Consider the following 26,607-nt stretch of genomic DNA (forward strand, 5'->3'; position numbering starts at 1 on the left):
CCATATGGGCTGTGTCATCAATATATACAGTCGCTATAACACAGCTTTCAAAAACACTGGACTTGACTATAAAGCTCATCCTCTCATGAATAAAACCTCACGACTGCAGGAATATGAAAGAAAAAAAACTTTAAAGGGTTTCACGGACCACGATTTGAGAACCACTAAACTACCATGCGATTCCCATTTCTGGGGCAACGGGGCATGCTAATGAACCTTTGACTAGATATGACTCCTCCCTCCCATTTGGCAGGTGTATTTCAGTGCTGATACTCTGACTGGCAACAGTTCAGAGAGAGAAGCTGCTGTGGAATGAATTACATGGTAAGTAATTTCTAGCGCTAAATTATTCTAAATTACAACTCTTCCAAAAGTGACCATGCAATCTGCAATCCATAATATATTTTAAAAGCCTATTTTGTGTGGATGATGCCTTGTACCATGCAGTGAAAGCATAGAGACACTGTATCCATTCCCCAACTTGCTGCAATCCATACCTTGTATTTCTTGAGTATTTCATATATTTTCATGTGCAGCTTTGAAGTTGTTGTCAGGTGTACACGGGTTATCACCTCTAACAGGAAATTAGGATTTAGTTGCATTAACATCAAATGTCTTACATCAGGGGTTCTCAACTACAGTCCTCAAGACTTTGACTGAGCCACCTGTGCTGAAGCAGGGATATCCTTAAAATCTGACTTGTTGTTAGGGGGGTCTTGAGAACTGGAGTTGAGAACCCCTTTCCAACATGATACTTATTGAAAGCAACAAATGCAAAACGGTCATTTGATTTTGTGTTTGCTGGATTGAATACTAATCTTTTTCTCGACCACAAGAAATGGTGTTTTTCCCAAATGAGTATTCTTGATTTGAGTTCTGTATTCTCCTTAATGCTTACTTGTGCAATGTTGGTAAATCTTATTTGTTTATTATTGTAGCCTTATTATGCTCAAATGCCAAATGTTCTCTGTGCAGAGTTTCAATCAGTTAATTAGCAGTGACAGGGAAGCCAACAAAGCATTTGTAAAATTAATCACACATTAAGCAAATGCTGGTGCTAAGAAACTCTCCCTAATGCTTCTTGTTAAACTGATGATGAAAGAGGTAGTGCAACAGATAGTGTCATTCATTTTCAGGCGCTTGCAGCAGTGGTTTTTAAAGGTGTGGTTTAGACCTAGAGAGACACTTTCATACGCCTAAAAGATAAAATATGTTAAATTGTTTATGCAATGTCTTTATACATACTGTAATGTATAACCGGTTTACTTAATGTAAAAAAGTTTTTGTCATCATAACTCTGTGCCCAGGACGTACTTGAAAACGAGAGGTAACACTCAATGTATTAGTTCCTGGTAACACATTTTATAAATAAACATATATATGAGTTAACTAAATAATTTGTCATATTGGGGCTTCTTTATTTACTGTTGTAAATTTGAGATCCCTTTCCCAGTAACGCCCCAGTTGGCATTATTAAATATAGAAATATAATACTGGGGTTTGAGCTTGCTACGATTGTGTACAGTACGTCTGATACAGCTTCCCACATCTGGATAGACATTAACACCCAGATCCACAGAAGTCGTTGGTGATGTAGCGATGCTCTAACTTAAGTTAACGCATCAGTAAGTGCTTATGGGTAATCTTCAAAGTTCTTTTTTATTATTATACATTACAGTAGATCAGGGGTGCTAAACTCTAATCCTCAATCCCCCTCCTCCCCTTCCAACAGGTCAGGATTACAGGATATCCCAGCTTCAGCACAGGTGGCTCAATCAATCTCTGCTTCAGCACAGGTGACTCAGAGACTCGGTCTTCGACTGAGTCACCTGAGCTGAAGCAGGGATATCCTGAAAACCTGACCTGTTAAAGGGACTTGAGGACTGGAGTTGAGCACCCGGTATTAAATATTTCAAGGACTACAGTAAATAGGGTCAGAAAAGCTTGTTCGGTGTTTTTTGAGCTTCAACAAGCAATGTATTATACCAATTGTGTTCTCTATTTCCAGATGTTTGACATTTTGACAACAGTTATCTTCCTAGTAGCGAGTGTGAAAGGTGAGGAACTTCATGTTTATAGATAGTATTACTTTGTGTATAGTATAGTCTAATTGTGACATGAGTGTATAAGTAAGAGGGCCACTGCATTCTGTAGGAGGTGACAGATGTGCATGTACAGTAGCTGCAATATGCCTGGGTGCAGTGTGATTGGTTACTCAGATGTTCTAAGTCAGGAGTGGCCAACTCTAGTCCTTGGGGGCCAACAACAGGTCAGGTTTTAAGGTTATCCCTGCTTCAGCACAGGTGACTCAATCAGTAGCTCAGTCATTTTGACTGAGCCATCTGTCCTGAAGCAGGTATATCCTTAAAACCTAACCTGTTTGTGGCCCTTGAGGAATAGAGTTGGACAGTCCTGTCTAAGTAGTACTTCTTTTCTGTTTATAAGCTTTCAGTTTCAGTTCCCATTAAATTAAAGGAAGAGCTTGTTGTAAATGTGGTCTCCTTGTTAAGTCCCCGCAACATAACTTTATGTCACTTGCCTTTGGACCAGTGTGAAAGAGTCACGTTATATAGAATGACAAATGTGCCCCTGCCTATTTGACCCGTTCCCCAGGGGGAGAAGTCTGCTATTCAAGAATTGGATGTTTCTCGGACAATGTCCCATGGGCCGGAACAGTGGAGAGGCCAATAGCACAGTTACCTTGGTCACCGGAAAAGATCAATACTCGCTTCCTGATGTACACTAAAGACAATCCTAATAACTTTCAAGTAAGTCTTCATGTTACTTACTAAAAGTATTAATACAGGGGTGGCCAACTCCAGTCCTCAAGGGCCACCAACAGGTCAAGTTTTCAGGATAACCCTGCTTCAGCACAGGGGGCTAAGTCAGTGGCTCAGTCGAAGCCCCCCGTGCTGAAGAGCCACATGTACTGTTATTGACTGAGCCACTGATTCAGCCACCTTTGCTGAAGCAGGGATGAAAACATGACCTATTGATGACCCTTGAGGACTGGAGTTGGCCACCCCTGTATTAAGGGCTCTAATAAATCTACCCTGGAGAGGTACTGTAGCTTTGGCACGTTTTTTGTAAAACCATTGGAAAACATGCTAAATCCGTCTTCTCTTAATTTACTGTAATAAAGGGACAATAGAGATATCCAAAACAACATTGGGGGAAAAATCAATTTATTCTCCATTGAAAGGGGCTGCCTTCTTATTTATTACCCCCCCAAATTCAATAAACCCTGCAAAGAGTTTATCGGGTAAATTATCGTTTTTTTTTCTTTATTTCTGCTACTCCATGGTGCAGAAGTTGCCAAATTCAGAAATCTATTTGGCATCCCTTATAGAAAAAATAAAGTTGAAATACAGAACTAGTTGGGGAAAAAAAACACATACATAAAATCATTATATTATTAACCCCAGAAACCACAGTGTTAAGTAAGTAATTAACCTGTAAAGTCTCCTTTATTCCAGTGAAAATAATCGCAGATACTTTAAACAATATTCAAGTCTTCTTTATGAGGCTCCAAATTAATGTGGTGAGATGAGCACGCTGCTTCCATCCAGATGAACGGAAGAGAAAAGAGACATGCTAAATTAGCACATTCGAACCCAGCGAAATGTGCTCTTTTTTTGCCCCGCAGATATCATTAATCTTTGTTTAAACAATTTGCCAAGACTTAAAAGTCAAAGTGTAAGGTCATCTGGCCTTTTATATATGACCAATTGTTGTAATTTTTGGGACATTTCTGCAAAAAGTGTAATTTACATCAAATACAATAAACATTTTGCAAAGCACTTTTGAAGACATTCCCACATCTGTAAAAGTGGATGCATTAATTGTGTTAAAAACAAAAAAAGAAATGCATGCCCCCGTAGTGCGATCAAATGTTATATTTATTAGAAATGATCACAAGGATCATAGTACAACAGAGCACTGAGAAGAAATGAAAAAAAAATAGCAGATAAAAACAAAGTAACAAATCCAGCAACAAAAATAAGATATTGCATCACGGATCCCTGATGAAGTTGCTAGACAATGAAACGCGTTGGGACGAACTTTCACGCAATTCGCAGTTTGGCTAGATACCTCCCCTGAGACACAGAACGCAAAGATGCTGCTCCAGGATTCCATCAGAGTTCAGCTGGGAGTTTCTGCCGGGAAGGCTCTAAAAGACACTACTACTATACCTCTGATCTAGTGGCATATAAAACATACTGGACACCTAACAAGCTCCTATTGAACCCCCAAAATAAACACAACATATATATAAGCATATGAGTGTCACAGAGGAGTGCTACTGAGCATGGCAATATATATTTAAAACCAGAGACAGAACATAAAACACAGACAGAGCTCAGTGCACATCCAGTGAAACTCATACACGGTACAGTGCCTAAATATATATGTATAAATATCCTGGTATTGCACAGGTTACAGGTGTGGCCTAAAAGAAACCTATTTGCACTCTCTATTTACAAATGCTAGGCTAGGAAATACCTCCATAGCCATACATAAATTTATAAAAACATATTTATTAACATATATGCAACAAATAAACAACTTATAAGACAACCACTTTGTGGATAAAAATTGCAGCGGGGTGGGATATAAATTATTTGGTATGATCACCAGAGCAAAGTTAGATTTGAAGTGTATTTATCACTCTAAGGTGATGTGTTCCTAAATGGTGGATGGGGGGTAAAGGGTTAACATCTGTTAATTCATATATCTAAGTTTGCAGATAGGTAGTTCATCCGTCTACCATAATTGGCTAGTGTAGTGTACATAGCCTCATGAGATGCTCTTTTTGCATCAGTTTTCACCTATTAACAAGGTAACATAATTACAGCTATGTATGTTGGTACAGTTATCAAACGTATATGCTTGTGCCTAAAGGCGGATGATCCGCAATATGGTGACGTCACTTAAATCTGTATACACACAAGAAGACCATAGTAGTCGGCAATCGCCGAGGTATTGACATATATGTGTACGTCTAGTGATCGGCTTCTCCCCTGTAGCAAAGATAAACCTCAGTATCTCTACTTCCACCAAAATATCATTTCTATGCGTATTTACACAGCTTATACTGAAAGGCCATGTACAATCAAAACCTATAAGCGCTATACATGTGGAGCATATTGCCCGTATAACTTTATCAGTGTAGCGTTTGTCCTCTGTTCAGCTTCTATTAGCTAGCTGATGTAAGCATACGACCTGGTATTCAATATCTAGCCTTGGTCGATATCCACAGACCCGCGCTTCCAGATGACGTCACCGGAAAGACGTCATCACGTACCGATGTACGTTTCACGCTTCTAGCGCTTCGTCAGGGTAATGGGAGTGGTTAGCTGATTCCCTCCCTTGCTTCTTATGCGGAAGGGTCCAAGGCGGGGCTTTCGCCTCGACCTATCCGCTTGTGTTTTAGATAGGAGGACTCTAAATAATTTCAGTTCACTCATGGTCCGCCTATTTTATATCCATGTTCTTTGAATACGAGTGAACCATGAGTGAACTGAAATTATTTTGAGTCCTCCTATCTAAAACACAAGCGGATAGGTCGAGGCGAAAGCCCCGCCTTGGACCCTTGGACAAACGCTACACTGATAAAGTTATACGGGCAATATGCTCCACATGTATAGCGCTTATAGGTTTTGATTGTACATGGCCTTTCAGTATAAGCTGTGTAAATACGCATAGAAATGATATTTTGGTGGAAGTAGAGATACTGAGGTTTATCTTTGCTACAGGGGAGAAGCCGATCACTAGACGTACACATATATGTCAATACCTCGGCGATTGCCGACTACTATGGTCTTCTTGTGTGTATACAGATTTAAGTGACGTCACCATATTGCGGATCATCCGCCTTTAGGCACAAGCATATACGTTTGATAACTGTACCAACATACATAGCTGTAATTATGTTACCTTGTTAATAGGTGAAAACTGATGCAAAAAGAGCATCTCATGCGGCTATGTACACTACACTAGCCAATTATGGTAGACGGATGAACTACCTATCTGCACACTTAGATATATGAATTAACAGATGTTAACCCTTTACCCCCCATCCACCATTTAGGAACACATCACCTTAGAGTGATAAATACACTTCAAATCTAACTTTGCTCTGTTGATCATACCAAATAATTTATATCCCACCCCGCTGCAATTTTTATCCACAAAGTGGTTGTCTTATAAGTTGTTTATTTGTTGCATATATGTTAATAAATATGTTTTTATAAATTTATGTATGGCTATGGAGGCAACTCCAAGGATTGAATATTTCCTAGCCTAGCATTTGTAAATAGAGAGTGCAAATAGGTTTCTTTTAGGCCACACCTGTGACCTTTCCCCGTAATCTACAATTACCTATACCCGTATGCACCCTATTTGTCAATACACACCCTCACATTCTTACATAGCTGGTGAGCGGCAGCCATCTCTCTAATTTTTCAATATTGCACAGGTTATTAAGAATTTATATTCGTGTTAGGGACCCTTGAAATGTGGTCTGCTGTGCAGTGGCTCAGGGGCTTACAACAATTTTGGCCAAAAATGTTAAACTAAAAGACCATTTTATTTAATAGATATTTATACATATATATTTAGGCACTGTACCGTGTATGAGTTTCACTGGATATGCACTGAGCTCTGTCTGTGTTTTATGTTCTGTCGCTGGTTTTAAATATATATTGCCATGCTCAGTAGCACTCCTCTGTGACACTCATATGCTTATATATATGTTGTGGTTATTTTGGGGGTTCAATAGGAGCTTGTTAGGTGTCCAGTATGTTTTACAATTCTTGTTCAGCTAGTCTTAGCTGATTGGAGGGTGGCAACCTCCTACCTAATTGAAGCTTACCCCCTCCCACATTTAAATGGTTAAAAGCTCACTCCATAGCATCTCCCACTCTCAGGGGAACTTGCTTGCTTGCAGTATGGTTGTGACAAATCTAATACAGAGTGCTTTTCCTGATAATGTACAGGTTAATAAAAGCTTCAATCAGACTTAGAACTTTGCAACTAATATTGACAGATTTATTATAAATCATTCTTCCTGGTACTGCACAGGTTATTAAGAATTTATATTAGTGTTAGGGACCCTTGAAATGTGGTCTGCCGTTCAGTGGCTCAGGGGCTTACAACAATTTTGGCCAAAAATGTTAAACTAAAAGACCATTTTATTTAATAGATATTTATACATATATATTTAGGCACTGTACCGTGTATGAGTTTCACTGGATGTGCACTGAGCTCTGTCTGTGTTTTATGTTCTGTCTCTAGTGGCATATAGTAAGGGCAATAAATCCAGTGAGAAAAAACACGTCAGATGAAGCGCTGTAATAAGCGTGAAACGCGTTAGTATTCTTACTCTGCCTGTACCATATTGTCACTTTCATATTAAAGTCGTTTTTATGTAGTCTCCAAATTGTAGCTCCATTTTTTGCTGCTGCTGTGCTCCGTTTTTTTCTCACTGGATTTCCTGCATATCTACACAACGTGAGGCACGCCAATCAAGAAGGACCAGCAACGGACTGTGAGTACTACTTATCTCCTCACCACATGTTGTTAATAAAGGAGAATGTTATTATTGACACTGCAGGGGTGTTAAAGCGCTAGGGAGGCAGTCCAATAGGAAGAGAACCAGAGTGGGCTCTTTGATTAGCGGTCATCTGTATTATCAACCAGGGCATTTATTTACACACCTCACCTTGCTTCAAGTATTATTTTACTCAATCCATGCTGCGTTGACAGTTCCCTCTTCTAGCAATCTTATTAATAGAGATTCATATGTCTGCACATCAGTCTCCGTACTGACGGTTGCATGTAACCAAGTCCTGGTAGCATCGATTTATGGAACTTGGTTCTGTTGTTGTCTAGTAAGGGCAATATCTTGTTAGTTTTGTGGCTGGATTTGTTACTTTGTTTTTATCTGCTATTTTTTATCTTTTCTCAGTGCTCTGTTGCACTATCATCATTGTGATCATGTCTATTGAATATAACATTTGATCGCACTAACTATGGGGACAGGACCTCCACTTTCTGTTTTTAGATTTCCTATCTGGATGTGAGTTTCATCTGCTGACCCAGAGATCAAGTTTGGCAATCCAGTTTGTCTCTACAGATATTAATAGCGCAGATTTTTTTCTTTTTCTGTTTGCATTAATTGTGTTCCCCCCACTTTTCACTATACTAAAAAAAAAGGGGAATGAGCACTATCTTCTTCCTAACCATTTCTTTGTGTACCACAGGAGATCAGTGCTTTAAATCCTTCCACAATTTCTGCATCGAATTTCAGGACCAGCAGAAAAAGCCGTTTCATTATACATGGATTCATTGACAAAGGGGAGGAGAGCTGGCTGATAGATATGTGCAAGGTAATGGAAAACAAACTATGTATGGGCTCCCAAAAAACAGACTTTTTATTCTCAAACTCTATACAATGCATATATAGCTATATTGCTACATTTGACTAGCCATGCCCTACAAAGTCAAAATCAAGACACTTGTAGTGTCTATACACAACACAACACAAGGCTATACACAACACCACTCTTGTCTACATCTCAGACCTAATTTCCAAGAAGTCTCCCACACGCAGTCTACATTCTTCTCTTGATCTACGTCTCTCCACCTCACACTATATACTTACTTCACACATATATATCACATCATCAGTCCTTGTCTCCACAATTATATACAAGAAAATTGGGGCGCTCCTCACAATTATACACACTAATAACCAAAATCTAGTTGGAGTTCAAAGTGGATGTAGATAGGTGGCAATGATGCACATAAATAATATAATCATGCAATACAAGCCGCTGGTCTTTGCTGCTGCTCAGCCGGTAACAGGTCTCCCAGGATCCTCACAGTATGAATACACAATAAGGCGAGCGCAAGCCAGAAAAAAACAAAAACAGAAACAGCAAAATATAAGTCACACAATAGCCTAAATTGCTAAAAATTGAATGGGTGGAGGGAGGGGAAATAGGAGTGTAGACACGCCATGCGTCGATTGCGCCATACAGGAGAGCTGCCGTGAGTTCTGGAACATTTCCAATTGGACTTTTTACTTTTTTATTAATTAAAGTTCTGTTTTTTTACCTGGCTTACCTTGCCTGTGATTTACCAAAGAGGATTGTGCTCCACCTATAAGGCTGGGATTATCTCTGAGTGTCTACATTCACATATGGCCATGTGAGTGGTTTTTATATCTATTTTATCCACCCCATCATTTATTGTCACTTAACAGTGACATACACCTATTGCTGTTCTCCCCTCCTTCTCTCCTGAGATCTCCGTCAGGACCAGTGATCCATGAAGCAAGCAACTTACACATGGCCGTGTGAGTGATTTTGTATTACTTCCGTTCATCCTATTTCCCCTCCCTCCACCCATTCAATTTTTAGCAATTTAGGCTATTGTGTGACTTATATTTTGCTGTTTCTGTTTTTGGTTTTTTTTTCTGGCTTGCGCTCGCCTTATTGTGTCTTCCTTGTCTCCACAATGCTGGATGAAGCCTCCCCAAGGATTTTCCAGGTACTGCGATTTCAGCCTCTTTTATCCACATTTCTTCAACACATTTTCTGATTTGTTCCTCCAATCTTGCTTTTGGTCAGCGTCTTGGTTTTTTAATTTCCCTTGGAATAAAGTTGAGTACCATTTTTGTCCAACGATGGTCAGTTCTTCTTGTGACGTGTCCGACCCACTGCCATTTTAATTTCTTCACCCTTGTGATGATGTTACAGACTTTTGTTTGCTTTCAAACCCCTTCATTCTTTTATATGTATGCAAATCTGCTATTTATTGTGAAAACTATGATAAAGTTTGGACATAGAGATTTGTGAGTCTTTTGTACAAAACTTCAGATAGTATCTCATTGAATCACAAACCACCCTGGTTCTAGCATACTCTTACAGAGGGTATCTATACATTTCCTGTAAAAAAAAAAAAAAAGATATATATATATATATCTTTTGTCTTTTTTTTTAATATATACTGTGTTATTGATATTCAAGCTGGTTGTGCAGAGAAACCCTTGGGTATAAAAACATTGATTAATTGAAGCTTAGTGCAAATTGCTACTGTACAAACCCTAGGAAATATATCTCGACTCACTGAGTCTGAGTGTCATATTTGCCAAATTACTTCAAATGTTTATTTTTATTTATAAAGTACAGTTTTACACTTGACACACAGATGGTTACATCTGTATCAACGTCTTTCAAATACAAATGTAGGGCAAAGATGCAGCAAAAAAAAACTGCACTGTATCATTCCTGATGTTTTAGTTTGATAAAGCTGATACAATTGGTTGTGCTCACTTTTGCTGGAGACGTTGATGCACAGCTCTTAGGGCCATCTTATTATTGACAATCTCCTGTGACACTGGTGCACATTCCAGCCCCGGGTTATTACAAAGGGATCTCCTTGGGAGCTTTTTCCCTTGGCAGATCTGGGGAAGGTTTCCTGCCTGCAGTTTGGAAACTTGGATCATTAGACCCCTGTCCCTATCAATCCAAACCAACAAGAACCTCTCTATTCTCAAACTCAGGGGCAATAGATTTACTGTTTTTATACTTTGTTTATTTTTTCAGAGGATGTTACAAGTGGAAGATGTGAACTGTTTTTGCATTGACTGGAGTGGTGGATCCCGTACGCTCTATTCACAGGCATCAAACAATATCCGCGTCGTGGGGGCAGAAGTGGCCTATTTTATTGACATCCTTTCAGTATGTAAAACGTATATACTGCACCGACACACTTTATTCGAGCAAATACCCAGTATGTACCTGGCAGATACCTGGAATGCGCCGCTCCTCACCTCTGACAAGCCCCGTTGCGTTTGCCTTCCCAGCCTGGGTTCATGCCTGGCTGACGGGCGGCTGATCTGTTAAATGATAATGATTAGGATTTAATAGGCTGCAATGCTTCGCGTGTCTACCAGATGGCATAAATTCATGAATTGTAATGCAGTATATATATATATATACTGTGCAGTATTGCAGCCAGCGGGAATAAAATGCTTCAATCCCTGCCTTGAAAATACCTCAATGCACTCGGGCAGAAAACAGTCACAAACCTCAATACACCCGGGTATACCCGAATTCGTGGGACTAGCCGAGCTCGAATAAAGTGTGTCGCCAGTGTATGTGGAAATCACGAGAGAGAAGAGAGAAAAGAGGACTTTCCAAACGCTGTCTTTACTGAATGGTCCCAGGAGACACCTTGTACCCTTTTCAAGTTAATCCACTGAACGGTGTATTATGGCAGAGCACTGCTTAGTAAATATGTGCCTAAAAACTTAGTTTTGCAGTCTTGTATTTGGGACCATAGAACAGGAAGCTAAAGTGATCTGCAAAAGCTTACAAAGTTTGCATTGGTCTTTAATCTATAGTGGGACGTTTACAACCGAAAATAATGTGATTACTCCTGATTTTACTGTACAAAGATGAGGATTATTTTTGCGGTTTTTTTTTGAGAAGCATCACCATTCTTACAACTCTTTAATTAATTAATGTGGTTAATTATTGTATGGAACGGACTATATACTATTCCAGTGCTTTCCGAAACCAACCTAAGATTGTAATTCATAATAAGACATTAATGTGCCATTTCCCATCTTTCCCCCCCCCCCCCCATTAATTTCTTTTTTTAGAAAATTTTTGGCTACTCTCCTTCTAACGTACACGTCATTGGTCACAGTTTGGGATCCCACGCTGCTGGAGAGGTTGGGAAGAGGAGGCGCGGTATTGCAAGAATAACGGGTAGGACAGAATCCCAGAAACAGAGCACAGAAGTGTATGAAGGATGCTTTAAGGTGCTCTGTATAATTGCAACCAGGTTACATGAGGAAAAAAACGGTCCTCAATACACAGAGTAGAAGCCAAACATTAAGGGGAAAAAGCAAAGTTTTATAGGTGAAATCCCACAGTCAGCCAGTTGAATTTCTTAGGGGCTTCTAGATGGGGAAGTGTTTGTCACTCAGGTGTTTTCTTTACCTGCATGTATCCCACCTGGTCCTGATCAGAGAGTTTGTTTATAGAATGGCCAACTAAGGAACACACAGGATATTGTTGTTGGCCCAAAACCTTTACCGTTCAATGAAAGAATTGCATCTTAGAGGTAGCTTGCAAGTATAATGAATGGATGTGCGTCTTATAATTAATGTGGAAATATATATTTGATTTGTTTGTGCATTAAGTACTTACACTTTGGCAAGAGAGTGTGGCCCTTTTTCCTTCTCTATGGGTTTAGGGCCTCTAGTCTTGACCATGAGTGTCTATCCAATGTAAAGTCCTGGAGAAGGAGGGGAGGAGGGATGTGGCTTCAAATCTGCATTGCAGGCAGGAAAAAGGTCATCACAGGAAAATATGTTTTAGTTAGTGAGAGAGGAGCATGTTTCTGCCTCTTGCATCAAAGGAATAATTACTTGGTTTTCCAACAGAAAACAATGAGCATGTGGCATTATATATATATATATATATATATATATATATATATATATATATATATATATATATATATATATATATATATATATATATATATATATAAAAATCCAAGCAGTCGGCACTCCAATAGCCTTTTAATAAAGGTTGGTGCATGTCCCATTAAGTAATAACAAAATGTACGATACGGTTTCCAAAAAATCAGCAGACAGGTAAATTTGTTAAGTTAAATTGAATTTTTTCATGCTTCGTTTAAATACATATGATTAATTTAACAAACTTACCTGAGTGCTGTCTGCTGATTTCGTGAAACGGCATCATACATATATATATAACATTATATATATATATATAATATGTGTGTGTGGGAAATGTACAACTTTATATGTTGTTATATGTATGTTTGCAGTAATACATTAACAAAAAAATTTCACACAGGTTTGGATCCAGCTGAGCCTTACTTCCAGGGAACCCCAACCGATGTTAGGTTGGATCCATCTGATGCTGCTTTTGTTGATGTAATTCACACAGATGCAGCCCCACTGATTCCCAATATAGGTACTGTATGTATTTCAGAAATTACTAGCCTGTAACTAAGTGTAAATATGTACTATGGTTTGTATACACGTTTGTCACACTACAAATCATTAATAATAAGAATATTGTTTTCTTGTATAGTGCTGACAGTGTACACATATAATGTTTACAGACACAGTCCCTGGCCAGATGAGCGTACAATCAATGATTTTGGTGCCTGAGGGACGGGGAGATAAAGTGACTTGTCCAAGTTGACAAGGAGCTGACACTGGGATTTGAACCAGGCTCCCCTGCTTCTAACGCGGTGTCAATGTTTACAGAGTGAGTGTCATTACTCACTGAATCGCTCCTCATTCCATGTTATCATGTGCTTATATTTCAGGTTTAGGAACCAGCCAATTAGTCGGTCATCTGGACTTCTTTCCAAATGGAGGAGAAGAAATGCCAGGATGCAAGAAAAACATCATCTCCCAAATTGTGGACATTGATGGAATTTGGCAAGGTAATTGGACCTTCCCAAAGTGTAAATGCCCTGAATGTATCCTCCGCACTCCTAGTTACTGGAGAAGGCAGAGAAGGAGTTATGTCATCATTTTCACTTGTGATGAAAATGTGATCCTTTCCACTTGTCCATTTGTCTTTCCAGGAACCCGTGACTTTGTGGCATGTAATCACCTTCGGAGCTACAAATATTATTCTGATAGTATCATCAGTCGTGATGGCTTTGTCGGTTTCCCCAGTTCTTCATACAGTTCATTCAAATCAGTAAGAAATGCAATTCAACCAAAGGAGCCGTGGTGGATAAAGTAACCCATAATTGCTGTACATAGCTCATTGTCCTATGACACAGCTCCTATTTCATGGGTCCTCATTCTGCATTTTGGAAGGTTACAATGAATAGTGGAATACACATTAACAGTAGGTTGCTGAATACTTTGTTTCCTGGTAACACAAAAATCTATTTTTTTTTATTCCCCAGGGTAGTGGATTCCCATGTCCCAGTGGTGGATGTCCTCTAATGGGACATTATGCCGACACCTTTCCTGGGGTTACATCAAGCAGCCAAAAATTTTACTTGAATACTGCAGATGGAAAGGACTTTTCACGTACGTTTCCTATGAAACCTATCAATGATATTGTGCTTTTTTTTAAATTTGGGCCTACTGTATTAATGTTTTATGTGTTACCACTTCCTACTTATATAGAATATACCTAGATTATTCAGTTGTTGCTGGGGTAAAAATCGCTCCTATCTTTGAACTAGAAATGAGGATCCTATGGTTGGGTAATAATACTGATACTGTAGATTTCAAGATATGAAATGGTGTTTTGCTATTTTTAATATAAATATATGGAAGTATGAGATATACATACTGTGGGTATATAACCATTGTATGCTATTAAGAGGAATCCTCAAAGTCTCCCATCTATAAAACTAGGGCCAAACAGTTGCAAAGAAACTGCCCCAGATACATCAAAGGGACATAAACATGGAAATCCCCTTCTTTGATAAACACTGTGCTATGTTTTGACCTAGTTTTGCATCCAATACATTTTGATAAATAACTCCCTAAATATCTCCAGCTTGTTTATCTCATATGTCCATAAAATGTGTTAAAATAGTCAAACAGAAATAACCCCCTAATTGTTAAAATTACCATTTTGCCACCGTGTTTTATTGTCCCTGTGGATAGTAGATGTTAGTGCAAACTTACAATATGCATGGTTTTTAAAATAAAAGTTACAAAAAGAGTTGATTTAAAAGAAACTCTCATAAATAGGGTGTTTACGTTTTAAAGCTGAGATGCACTAAGCTCTATTGGCCTATTTACCCTAACATTAACCTAAATGACCATCAGGTTAATAGTAACGCCTATCCACTAAAGAGAATAACGTTCGCCCAGTGCTCCAGCCATACAATAGCATATGGTTATTTTGTTTCCGGACGTTACAGCTAATGATATGCACATGCGGCATTCCCCCTGTCACGGTAGCTTATGACAAGATATAATGAACACCAAATATCTGGGTTGAACTGAACGAGGCTTAGATATAATAAAATATAATTTATTCCTTAAATAAGGTGAACACATCAATATAGTACAATTAACATACAAGAGGGTAACACTTACTTAGGGTTGGGGGATGGAGAAGTATCCGCTAGCAATTCTCCAGCAGTCCCGTGACATTCAAGATGGAATCAGAAGCACAACTCCAGCAATCCAGCACAACTAAAAACTGTAGGGTTGACACAGTTTATATACCTGTGTAACCCTATTGTTAACATTGAACACAGCCTATTGGTGAACAATTATCTGTATCCACTCTCTAATGTGGAGACACAGACTAACAGACTAACCCATGCCCTCAGGTAACAATTAGACTGGCAGAGTTTGTTGATTGACTAATACTTAATCCCTAGACATTGGGTAACAATCAAGGCAGTTACTTTTTGATCACCGTGCTTAGGCTACTCAGCCGTCTGCCCTTCATGACTTATTAGCCTAGCAAATGGCGTCTGTATTTTCAGAACAGATCCAAAATAAAATACATATACACTTTAATATCTACACATATTAATAAGTTCCATTCTGGTGGGCTCAGTGGTCGATCTTTGCCAGTTTTTAATGCCTACAGTGACTCCACATATTGGCCAAATAGGAACTCTCTGCGACCTCCAGAACTGGAGATACAGAAATGCACTTTAAAACATTAAAATACATGCTTATAATGAAACATGGGACCAGGGGAACATACACTTTCAAGATACAACAAGGTGCAAGCCTCATCCCTGGACCGCAGTCCAGTTAACCTCTTGTCTCTCTGGTGAGGTCAGGGTATGGCCATATGGGGTGCAACCCCTTTAATACTGGGCCACCCCCTTTCTCCCTCTACACCTCCCCTTCTTAATGGGTGACCTGTGGCCCACTGGCCCTAACAGGGAGTGGGGCACTGCTGGCACCCTTAACGAACTTAGTCTCAGAGGGATAGTCCTGACATGAAAGTCCATTAGCATTGCTGTTTTCACTACCCTTTTTGTGCTGAATCGTAAACTCAAACTCTTGCAAGGCCAAGCTCCACCTTAGCAACTTGGCATTCTCCCCTGATGCCCTCTGCAGCCAACTCAAGGGGTTGTGGTCTGTGAGGACCGTGAAAGCCCTTCCATACACATAGGGCTGGAGTTTTTTGAGTGCCCACACAATGGCCAAGCACTCTTTCTCAATGGTGGCACAGGCCACATCTCTGGGAAGTAGTTTTCGGCTGAGGTACACCACAGGGTGCTCTCTACCATCGTCCCCCACTTGGCTCAACACAGCCCCAATGCCATAGTCCGAGGCATCAGTCTGTATGAGGAAATGTTTGGTATAGTCTGGGGCAGCCAGTATGGGGGCCCCAGCAAGCGCAGTTTTCAGTGCCTGGAAAGCAGTTTCACAGGCAGAAGTCCAGGTGATAAGCACAGGCAGTTGCTTCTTAGTCAAATCAGTCAGGGGTTTGGCCACAGCGCTGTACTGTGGGACAAACTTCCTATAGTACCCTGCGGTGCCCAAAAATGCCATGACCTGTTTCTTGGTCTTTGGAACAGGCCACTGATCTATGGCTTCTACCTTAGCTGGCTCTGGTTTGAGGTGCCCTCCACCCATCCTGTGCCCTACATACAGGACCTCTGCCATCCCTACCATACACTTAGTGGGTTTGAAGGTAAGCCCAGCCTCCCTGATCCTTTCCAGCACCGCAGCTACATGTCCTAAGTTGGAGTCCCAGGAATTACTAAAGACAGCAATGTCATCTAAGTAAGCCCTTGCATAGCTCTGTATCCCTTCCAGTAACCTATTGACCAGGCGTTGGAAGGTAGCCAGGGCATTCTTCATCCCAAATGGCATCACTAAAAACTCATAGAGGCCACTTGGAGTGAAGAATGCTGACTTCTCCCTAGCCTCCAGGGTCAGTGGGATTTGTCAATAACCTTTGCTCAAATCCATGGTGGTCAGATACTTTGCCCCCGCGAGTTCATCTAGTAACTCATCCATGTGGGGCATGGGATAGGCATCTAACACCGTCCCAGCGTTGAGCAAGCGGTAGTCCACACAAAACCGGGTGGTCTTGTCCTTCTTAGTACTAGAACTACCGGGCTTGCCCAAGGACTCTGGGATGGAGTAATTACCTCTAGGGTCAGCATCTCCTCTATCTCCCTCTCCATACTGGTCTTGACCTCTGCTGACACTCTATAAGCATGCTTATGCAGAGGCTGCAGGTCCCCTGTGTTCACTGGGTGTTTTGTGAGATGTGTGGTCCTTGGCATGTCAGTGAAGAGGGCCACATACTTAGCTAGCATGTCCCTGGCTTCTCCCTTCTGCCTAGCACTCAACTGTGCCCTTATCTCCACCTGCTCCACAGTGTTTCCCTGCCTAGCCTCCCCTAGGAGATCAGGCAGAGCATTGCTTGCCGGATCCTCCAGCAGTGGGCTACAAATGGCCATTACTGCTCCCATACTCGGTGCTCTGTACTCCTTCAACATATTGACGTGATATGTCTTATGCCTCTCAGGCTCTACCTGTACAACGTAGTTGTACTCATTCACCTTTCGGATAACTGGGTACGGTCCCGACCAGGCAGCCATTAATTTGTTCTCCCGAGTGGGTTTGAGAACAAGCACCTGCTGTCCTGGGATGAATTCTCTGCTACGGGCATTCCGGTCATACCATTGCTTTTGCTTGGTCTGAGCGGCCCTGAGGTGGTCCTGGGCCACCCCCATGAGCATCTCTAACCGGTCTCGGAGATCTACTACATACTGTATCACTGAAGCATCAGTAGCAGTAGCCTCCCCTTCCCATCCCTCATGGAATATGTCCAGAGGTCCACGTACCCTGCGGCCATATAGTAGCTCGAAGGGGGAGAAGCCTGTAGATTCCTGCGGTACCTCTCGGTAGGCAAACAGCAAGTGCTGTAAATGAATCTCCCAGTCTTTCCCCTCCGCCTCTATAAAGGTCTGAAGCATCTGCTTCAGGGTACCGTTAAACCTCTCACATAATCCGTTTGTCTGGGGATGTTAAGGGGTAGTGCGCCGGTGCTGTACACCGCATGCATCCCAGAGACAATGTAACAGTTCACTCATGAACTGCGACCCCTGATCGGTTAGGATCTCACTAGGGAAACCTACTCTAGAAAAAATGTTCAGCAAAGCTGCTGCAACTGTCTTGGCATCTATGGTGCCAAGCGCTACCGCCTCAGGGTACCGGGTGGCAAAATCCACCACCGTGAGGATGTAGCGCTTCCCTGACCTTCTAGGAATCATAAGGGGTCCTACAAGGTCCATCGCTACTTTTTGGAAGGGTTCCCCTATTATCGGTAGTGGTTTCAGGGGTGCCTTCACACGGTCGCCCGCCTTACCCACTCGCTGGCAGGCATCACAAGAGCGGCAGAAATTGCCCACATCTCGAGATGCCCCTGGCCAGTAGTAACGCTGTAATAACCGGGCTCGCGTTCTGTTGACCCCCTGATGTCCCGCTAACGGAATTGAGTGAGCTACCCGTAACAGTTGCTGTCGGTACTCCTGGGGCACTACTAGCTGTCGCTTACCAGTCAATCCTTCCTCTATCCCTGGGTTCCCTTCTTCTCTATACAGGAGTCCCTTATACCATAGCCAGTGCTCAGTGCCTTCCCCTGCCTGAGATTCGGACGCCCGAAGTCTCACGCCGGCCGGGGTAGGGTCTGTCTTCACTGCCTCCCTAAACTGGGCTCCTAATTCTGGCCACCCACAGTCAGGTCATTGTCCGGAGAATGGGGAAGGGTGAGGGGGAACAGTAAGTCAGTCTGTGGTTGCAACTGATCCTGGCTTACCTCCACGGGCTCCTCTGCGCCCTCCGCTAACGTTGGTTCCAAAGGCTGGGGGACTGGCGCCGCCGCCATTGCCATTGTCTGGCTCCGGGTAACCGCCGCCACTGCAGCGGGCTTGGGCACTCGGTCAAGAAGAAAATCGGCATCCAAACCGGGTAAAACCCCCACCTCCCGCCCACCCTGGCCCTCCCCCCAATCCAAAAAGATTCTGTCCACTTGTAAGAAACGTGGCTCTCCGTCGGCCACAGTGATCTGTATCCTAGGGCCTGGGATCAATTCCTCTGGCCAGACCATATCAGGTCGGACCAGGGTCACTGCAGCTATTGAATCCATCAAGTCGACTGCTTGCCGGTCACCGACTGTGACCGGGGTGAGATGTCTGCTCCGTCCATCCGAATGCTGCAGGTCCGCGCTGAGATGTCATCCGCTCCTGGCTGTAGGCACCGATGAAACCGGGACAGGCGTTGCATGGGACGTCTCGCTGGGAGTTGGTTCCATGACCGGTCCGGTGTCTTTGGTGGAAGCAACCCGCACGCGGGCTACCGGCTTCGAAGATGGGGTGCGTTGCCCCCGATGGGGTCCGCCGGTATGCAGGGGTTCCGGGCAATCTGGTCTGATGTGACCAGGGCGGTTGCAGTTGTAGCACCGGCGCTCGTGCTGGAGCTCCCCCGCCTTCAGTGGACTGCTGCCCGCAGGCGGCCTCTGAGTCCATTGGGGGGTATTGGCAGACTTTCTGGCCTGTACCGCCATCACCGCCGCCTTGGCTACTGTTTTGGCGGTCATCAGGGCTCGGCTGGCCACATAGTCATCTGCAAGCCTCGCCGCCTCCTGGTAAGTCTTGGGCTTCTTGTCGTACACCCAAGCCCTCACCACCGGTGAGCACTGCTCCATGAGCTGCTCCTGAAAGATGAGGTCCAACAGGCGTATGTAAGTCCGTGCCTCATAGCCCTCCATAGCCCTCCACCCAGCGTATCCCGTACAAAGCCATTCGGGTCACGTAGGTAACATAGGACTCCTGGGGCTGCCTACCTTACCCCGGTAGGCTTCAGGGGTAAAACCGTACTGAAACAATAACAGTTCTTTCAGGTGTTCGTAGTCATCAGCATACTCATCTGGAAGTGCCATCATTGTCTGCTTAGCCAATCCGGACAGTAAGGGGTCCAAACGTGCAACCCTATGCTGGGGAAGCACTTTGTACCGCCGGCACTGCGTTTCAAAGTTCTTTAAGAAACTGTCAATCTGGTCAGTGCCTTCCACGAACTTGGTGAGACTGTGCTGGTCCAGTTTGAGTTCATCTGTGTTGGGTTGGACAGGGGGGCAATAAGCGGGTCTGTTCACTGCCATAGTGATAAACTGCAGCCGCTCCTCCGGTGACCCTCTGTCTTCCCATGCAGTAATCAGTGCCAACATTTCAGGGGTGAACGGCCTGGTAGCCGCAGCAACCAGTACCCCTCCTGTTGCACTGCTCCTGGGAGGTGCACTCGTTCCCTCCCCGAGATTCCGCCACCCCGGCACTGGGTTCCTTCCCTGATCCCCGGGTGGCTGTAAAAGGGCAAGCTGAGCCGTATCCTGAGGCTCGGCAAGCCGGGCTTCATAGTCACCGATTGCGTCAACCATGTCTGCGACCTCCTGGTTCTCATAGGGCAGTCCATATTCACGGCACTTGTCCTTCAGCTGAGCTCGGGTCCACATGTTGGATGAGCCTTCAGCCTCGCTCATGGTTCAGTCGCAGCAGCGAAGTGGTGTTACAACTTGTGTTAACTGTTGCACTACTGCGTGTTCAATATCTTTAGTCCCAGGAACTTGCACTTACCATCAAGTTCCTACTATGTTACAGTATCCCGCAGTATACTGTAACACAGGTCCAGTTCAATCCCGCCGCTGCCACCAGTTAATTATAGAGCTTGTCACGGTAGCTTATGACAAGATATAATGAACACCAAATATCTGGGTTGAACTGAACGAGGCTTAGATGTAATAAAATATAATTTATTCCTTAAATAAGGTGAACACATCAATATAGTACAATTAACAGATAAGAGGGTAACACTTACTTAGGATTTGGGGATGGAGAAGTATCCGCTAGCAATTCTCCAGCAGTCCCGTGACATTCAAGATGGAATCAGAAGCACAACTCCAGCAATCCAGCACAACTAAAAACTGTAGGGTTGACACAGTTTATATACCTGTGCAACCCTATTGTTAACATTGAACACAGCCTATTGGTGAACAATTATCTGTATCCACTCTCTAATGTGGAGACACAGACTAACCCATGCCCTCAGGTAACAATTAGACTGGCAGAGTTTGTTGATTGACTAATACTTAATCCCTAGACATTGGGTAACAATCAAGGCAGTTACTTTTTGATCACCGTGCTTAGGCTACTCAGCCGTCTGCCTTCATGACTTATTAGCCTAGCAAATGGCGTCTGTATTTTCAGAACAGATCCAAAATAAAATACATATACACTTTAATATCTACACATATTAATAAGTTCCATTCTGGTGGGCTCAGTGGGTCGATCTTTGCCAGTTTTTAATGCCTACAGTGACTCCACATATTGGCCAAATAGGAACTCTCTGCGACCTCCAGAATTAGAGATACAGAAATGCACTTTAAAACATTAAAATACATGCTTATAATGAAACATGGGACCAGGGGAACATACATTTTCAAGGTACAACAAGGTGCAAACCTCATCCCTGGACCGCAGTCCAGTTAACCTCTTGTCTCTCTGGTGAGGTCAGGGGATGGCCATATGGGGTGCAACCCCTTTAATACCGGGCCACCCCCTTTCTCCCTCTACACCCCCTTACATAGCATATACACTAAAGGCCGTTCTGGGTAACGCAAGGAATTAACACAAAGGTTATTTGCTGTACGTCATACCTACAGATGCCATTACTTCCATCCACACCCTGAAATATAGGTTACCTCTAGGTAAGACATGCTAAATGCCAGGTTATTGGAGGTTAACGCAACGTAGTGCTAACTTAACACAAGGCAGTGTAGATACTGTAGGTCAGGGGTGGCCAACTCCAATCCTCAAGGGCAGGTTTTCAGGATATCCCTGCTTCACCACAGGGGACTCAATCAGTGCCTGCTTCAGCATAGATGGCTCAATCAGTTGCTTAGTTGGAATGATTGAAAAATATAACAGACTTGCACTCAGTCTGTGTTATATAATTCAGATAGGAGGTGCTAGGACCCTGCCACTATCCCGCTGGATGCTTCCAACCAGTGGTGTAGCTACAGTAGACATGTACGGGCCCCCAGGCAAAATAATTCAGGGCCCCATTAATATTAATACTGGCTGTAATTTTTTTCTTCTTCTCCCCGATTCATTCATTTTTACTCTATCTCTCCCCCTCTCCCTCCCCCTCTCCCGCTCTCTCTCTCCCCCCTTCAGATCTCTCTCTCCCCCCTCAGCTCTCTCTCTCCCGCTCAGCTCTCTCTCTCCCCTCACTGTTCTCTCTCTCCCCTCAGCTCTCTCTCTCCCCCCTCAGCTCTCTCTCACCTCTCAGCTCTCCCCCCAGCTCTCTCTCTCTCCCCTCAGCTCTCTCTCTCCCCCCTCAGCTTTCTCCCTCCTCAGCTCTCTCTCTCTCTCCCCCCCCCCCTCAGCTCTCTCTCTCCCCCCTCAGCTCTCTCTCCCCCCTCAGCTCTCTCCCCTCTCAGCTCTCTCTCTCCCCCTCAGCTCTTTCTCTCTCCCCTCAGCTCTCTCTCCCCTCAGCTCTCTCTCCCCCCTCAGCTCTCTCACTCCCCCCTCAGCTCTCTCTCTCTCTCCCATCAGCTCTCTCTCTCTCTCCCCCCCCTCAGCTCTCTATCTCCCTCTCTCTCCCCCCTCAGCTCTCTCTCCCTCTCTTTCCCCCCTCAGCTCTCTCTCTCTCTCTCTCTCTCTCTCCCCTCAGCTCTATCTACCCCATCAGCTTGCTCTCTCTCTCTCTTCCCTCAGCTCTCTCTCTCTCTCTCTTCCCTCAGCTGTATCTCCCATGCCTACCTTTGGTGGGTGGAGATGATGATCAGAGGAGTAGCCGGTAGAGGAGTTAGGAGTTGCTCTGTGGAAGCAGACACCGGAAGTAAGAAAGACTTCCGGGTCAGACTGCTAGAGAGGGCTCCTCCCCTGCCGTCCTGCTCTGCCTCTTGTGTAGATTCTTCTACCAGCTTATCCTTTAATACCGGGGGCCAGTCACCGCATACCATCTCCCCCCATCTGTCTCTACAGGGGGTTGGGGGGAAGAGAGCGGCCCCCCCGAGAGCGCGGGCCCCCGGGCGATAGCTACGCCCCTGCTTCCAACTATCGAAAACCATACTGGATCAGCACTCAAAAATAACTAAGAGAAAATGATAGACTCACGGTTTCTTTTTGGTCTCACCAAGTTTCTTCTTTAATGTATCCACAAAAAAACAGCAGCAATACAAAAAATACACAGGAGAAGGAACAGTTAGCAGATACACACTATTATATGTGCAAAATAGAGCAACGTTTGAAAGCCTCCTGGCCCCTTCATCAGGCTTCTGAATGAGCCAACTGTGCTGAAGCAGGGATATCCATAAAAACTGACCTGTTGGTGGCCCTTAAGGACTGGAGTTCCCCACCCCTGCTGTAAGTTCATGAGAACAAAAAAAAACAATTGGGGTTTTATCATTTCATCTTATGACTAATTGATTTCCTGTGTGTGTAGGCTGGAGATACAAGGTGGCTGTGCAAGTAGCCGGGACATTGAACACTCAAGGTTATTTCCACGTGTCCTTATATGGAAGTAAAGGAAACACCCGGCAATATCAAATCTTCAAGTAGGTGAACACAGGCCCACGTGGCATACAGTATATGAAGGGAACGTGGTGTTTTCTATAAACCGTCCACATAAAACTGAACAGATTACCTCTTTTTTTAGTGGGACACTCCAGAAATGTCTATTGCAGTAGTTTCAACGGCATTTTGACTTTAAGATTATGCAAAGGGGTTCATTGTTCCCATATGATCATGTCCGGGATGTATTGTATGGCTTCACACATTACCTGTATCTTTCGTGTATTTTCTTATACAAAGTGGATACATTCAAACAGACAGCACATATACGGCTTTCATTGACGTGGAGACAGATGTTGGACCCCTTAATAAAGTGAAATTTGTCTGGAACAACAATATCCTCAACCCTCTTCTACCCAAACTGGGTGCCCAGACTGTGACTGTGCAATATGGGAAAGATGGAAAGACGTATGTATGCTTCACAAACCGCAATCTCACCAAATGTCGTGTGTTCATTTTTAAACACGTTCTCCCACACCTAAGACAAAGGTGGCCAACTCCAGTCCTCAATGGCCACCAACAAGTCAGGTTTTCAGGATAGCCCTGCTTCAGCACAGGTTGCTCAGTCAAAGACTGAGCCAGTGATTGAGCCACCTGTGCTGAAGCAGGGATATCCTTACACCCTGAACTGGTGGCCCTTGAGGAATGGGGTTGACCACCCCTGGCCTAAGAGATAATAATGGGTAGAGGAAGTTATTTTAGTTGGTTTAAAACTTTGACTTGTATAAATAATGTCCCAAATAGGAATCAACCAAAAGCTAATGCAGGAGCTGTTAGGTTTGCAAATTCCTATTCTCTGATTGGATTTAGAAAAATTACTGTTTTCTCCACCTGTCTAATTGATGAGTTTTTAATTATGATTTTTTGATGTGTAAATGATCTTTTTTTCATGTTTTCCAAATGTAGAGCCAGAAATATTACTTCTGTTCAACAATTCTGTCAGTGTCTTTTTCTATATTAAGTTCATTACATATAGTTGACACTAATAGATTACTATGTGTTACTAGGAATAGTGACATTTTATCAGAATGACACACTAATATAATAATAGAATTGCAATTTTACTTTACACACGATTTCCAACCTATTGATATTTTAGGGTTTTGACATCCATTGAGATAACCATTAATATGTAATGATTTTGGATGGGGGCATCTCGATTATGATGTCATTATGATGTCAATCATCGCTGTGGTGACATCATCGTACACATTGGAAGTTATACTAATATACTGGTTGTATAACGACATTGCTTCCCTGTTGGATAAAATCACAAAATCCTTATATATTTTTTATACATTTTCAGAAATAAATTCTGTGGCAGTGGGACCGTGAGAGAGGAAATCCTACAGACCCTTAACCCTTGTTAAAATGGCTACAAAATAAACTGTTTCCTGGTTTGGAATAAAGATTAGTAATGCGCACTGTTTGTTACCATAGTGTCTTGTTTTTCTGTTCCGTGTGTTTCCCATTCCACTGGCTTTGCCCCATCTCCTTACATAATGAAACGTGTTGCACCCAAAGTAACCTAGAATAACCGAATCCTACTGTACATCCTGGCTGGGGATTTTTCATGTCTGTAGTCCTGTAACTGTACCATGTAAAAAAGCATGTTGCTGGGATGGCCAACTCAAGTCCTCAAGGGCCACCAACAGGCCAGGTATTAGGGATATCCCTTCTTCAGCATAGGGACCTCAATCAGTGACTCAGTTATGACTGATCCACCTGTGCTGAAGCAGGGATGTCCTAAAAGCCTGACCTGTAGGTGGCCCTTGAGGACTGGAGTTGGCCACCCCTGGCCTATTGAATTGCAATATTGTGTCACTCATCAGGACTGTCAGCAGAGACCTTTGGGCACAGGGCAAATGAAAGGAGCAGGACCCCCCATCCTCCTATCTATAGTTCCACTGCCCTAAATGATCAACTCCTACTGTAGCTTCATGTGATAAAGTACCTAGTACCTATTAGAGATAAGCACATTTTTTGCTGAAGTTTGTGAATCAGGCAACATTTGCCAAGTCAATCTTTGCTAGAATAAAAAGTCAACTACAACACACATGACTGCGAAATGCTCAAAGAACTAGTTTGGTCATCACCTGAGTCTAGGCGCAAACTTCACCTTTCCTGTCTTGCCTTCAAATACTTTCTGTGCAAGCTGCCCGTCTATCTGAACAAGCTCCTCACCCCTATCACATGCAGCACTTATCATCTGAGATCTGACTCCAAAAGACTGTTCATGGTCCCCAGGTTTAGCAAAGTATCCGGCCGCTCATTCTCCTCTTACCGTGCACCCCAAAACTGGAACAACCTACCGGAGACTCACACAGCTGCCACCAGTCTCTAAGTTCTTTCAAAACTAAAGCTGTCTCACATTCTTATCTGGTTTGTAACTGTTACATACGCCTATGATATATATTATCTCTAAGGCTACGTCTATACTCAGGCAGACGGAGCGGAACGGAGGGGAGGCGCGCACACGCTGCAATACTCTTGCTAAAGCCTGAGCTTTTTCATGGCTTTGCAGGGTAAGCAGCGGGCGCGATTTGGGGGCGTGGCAATGAAAATTTGGAGGCGTGTCAATGACGTTACGGCGGGGACGTCACTTTCCTACCTCACATCCCGATGCCATCGCTCAAAAAATCACTTGTCTCTGTCTTCTTGAATTTCGCGCCGTTGTGAGCTCTGTCTGATGTGCGCGCTGGCGCCATCTATAGGCATCCTCAAAGAGGACAATAGATGTGATCGCGCAGCGTGCGCGCGCCTCCGCTCCGTTCCACTCCGTCTGAGTAAGTATAGACGCAGCCTTAGGCCTCATCCAGGGTTCCGGCAGGCGTGCTGAGGCGCGTTGATACTCAGGGAAAGCGGGTGATTTCCCTGGCCTTAGACAGCGTGCCGTCAGGGGGCGTATCGGGGGCGGGCCAGTGACGTCACGGAGCTGGTTCGCCCTCATTGGGC

The 26,607-nt window shown here is 43.3% G+C and overlaps 1 protein-coding gene across 1 annotated transcript; it reads left to right on the forward strand.

The window, feature by feature from the left end:
• The first annotated feature begins 253 nt into the window (after nucleotides 1-253).
• LOC142501718 (pancreatic triacylglycerol lipase-like) lies at nucleotides 254-25,076 on the forward strand. Its single transcript, XM_075612000.1, has 13 exons — nucleotides 254-324; nucleotides 2,009-2,057; nucleotides 2,614-2,768; nucleotides 8,265-8,390; nucleotides 10,614-10,748; nucleotides 11,675-11,783; nucleotides 12,906-13,025; nucleotides 13,387-13,506; nucleotides 13,651-13,769; nucleotides 13,984-14,110; nucleotides 23,525-23,636; nucleotides 23,893-24,060; nucleotides 24,959-25,076. The coding sequence occupies exons 1-13, from the start codon at nucleotides 313-315 to the stop codon at nucleotides 25,020-25,022; spliced, it is 1,416 nt and encodes a 471-aa protein (XP_075468115.1). The 5' UTR covers nucleotides 254-312; the 3' UTR covers nucleotides 25,023-25,076.
• The last annotated feature ends 1,531 nt before the right edge of the window (nucleotides 25,077-26,607 follow it).

This window comes from Ascaphus truei, chromosome 8, assembly GCF_040206685.1.
Source record: "Ascaphus truei isolate aAscTru1 chromosome 8, aAscTru1.hap1, whole genome shotgun sequence".
Taxonomy (NCBI): domain Eukaryota; kingdom Metazoa; phylum Chordata; class Amphibia; order Anura; family Ascaphidae; genus Ascaphus; species Ascaphus truei.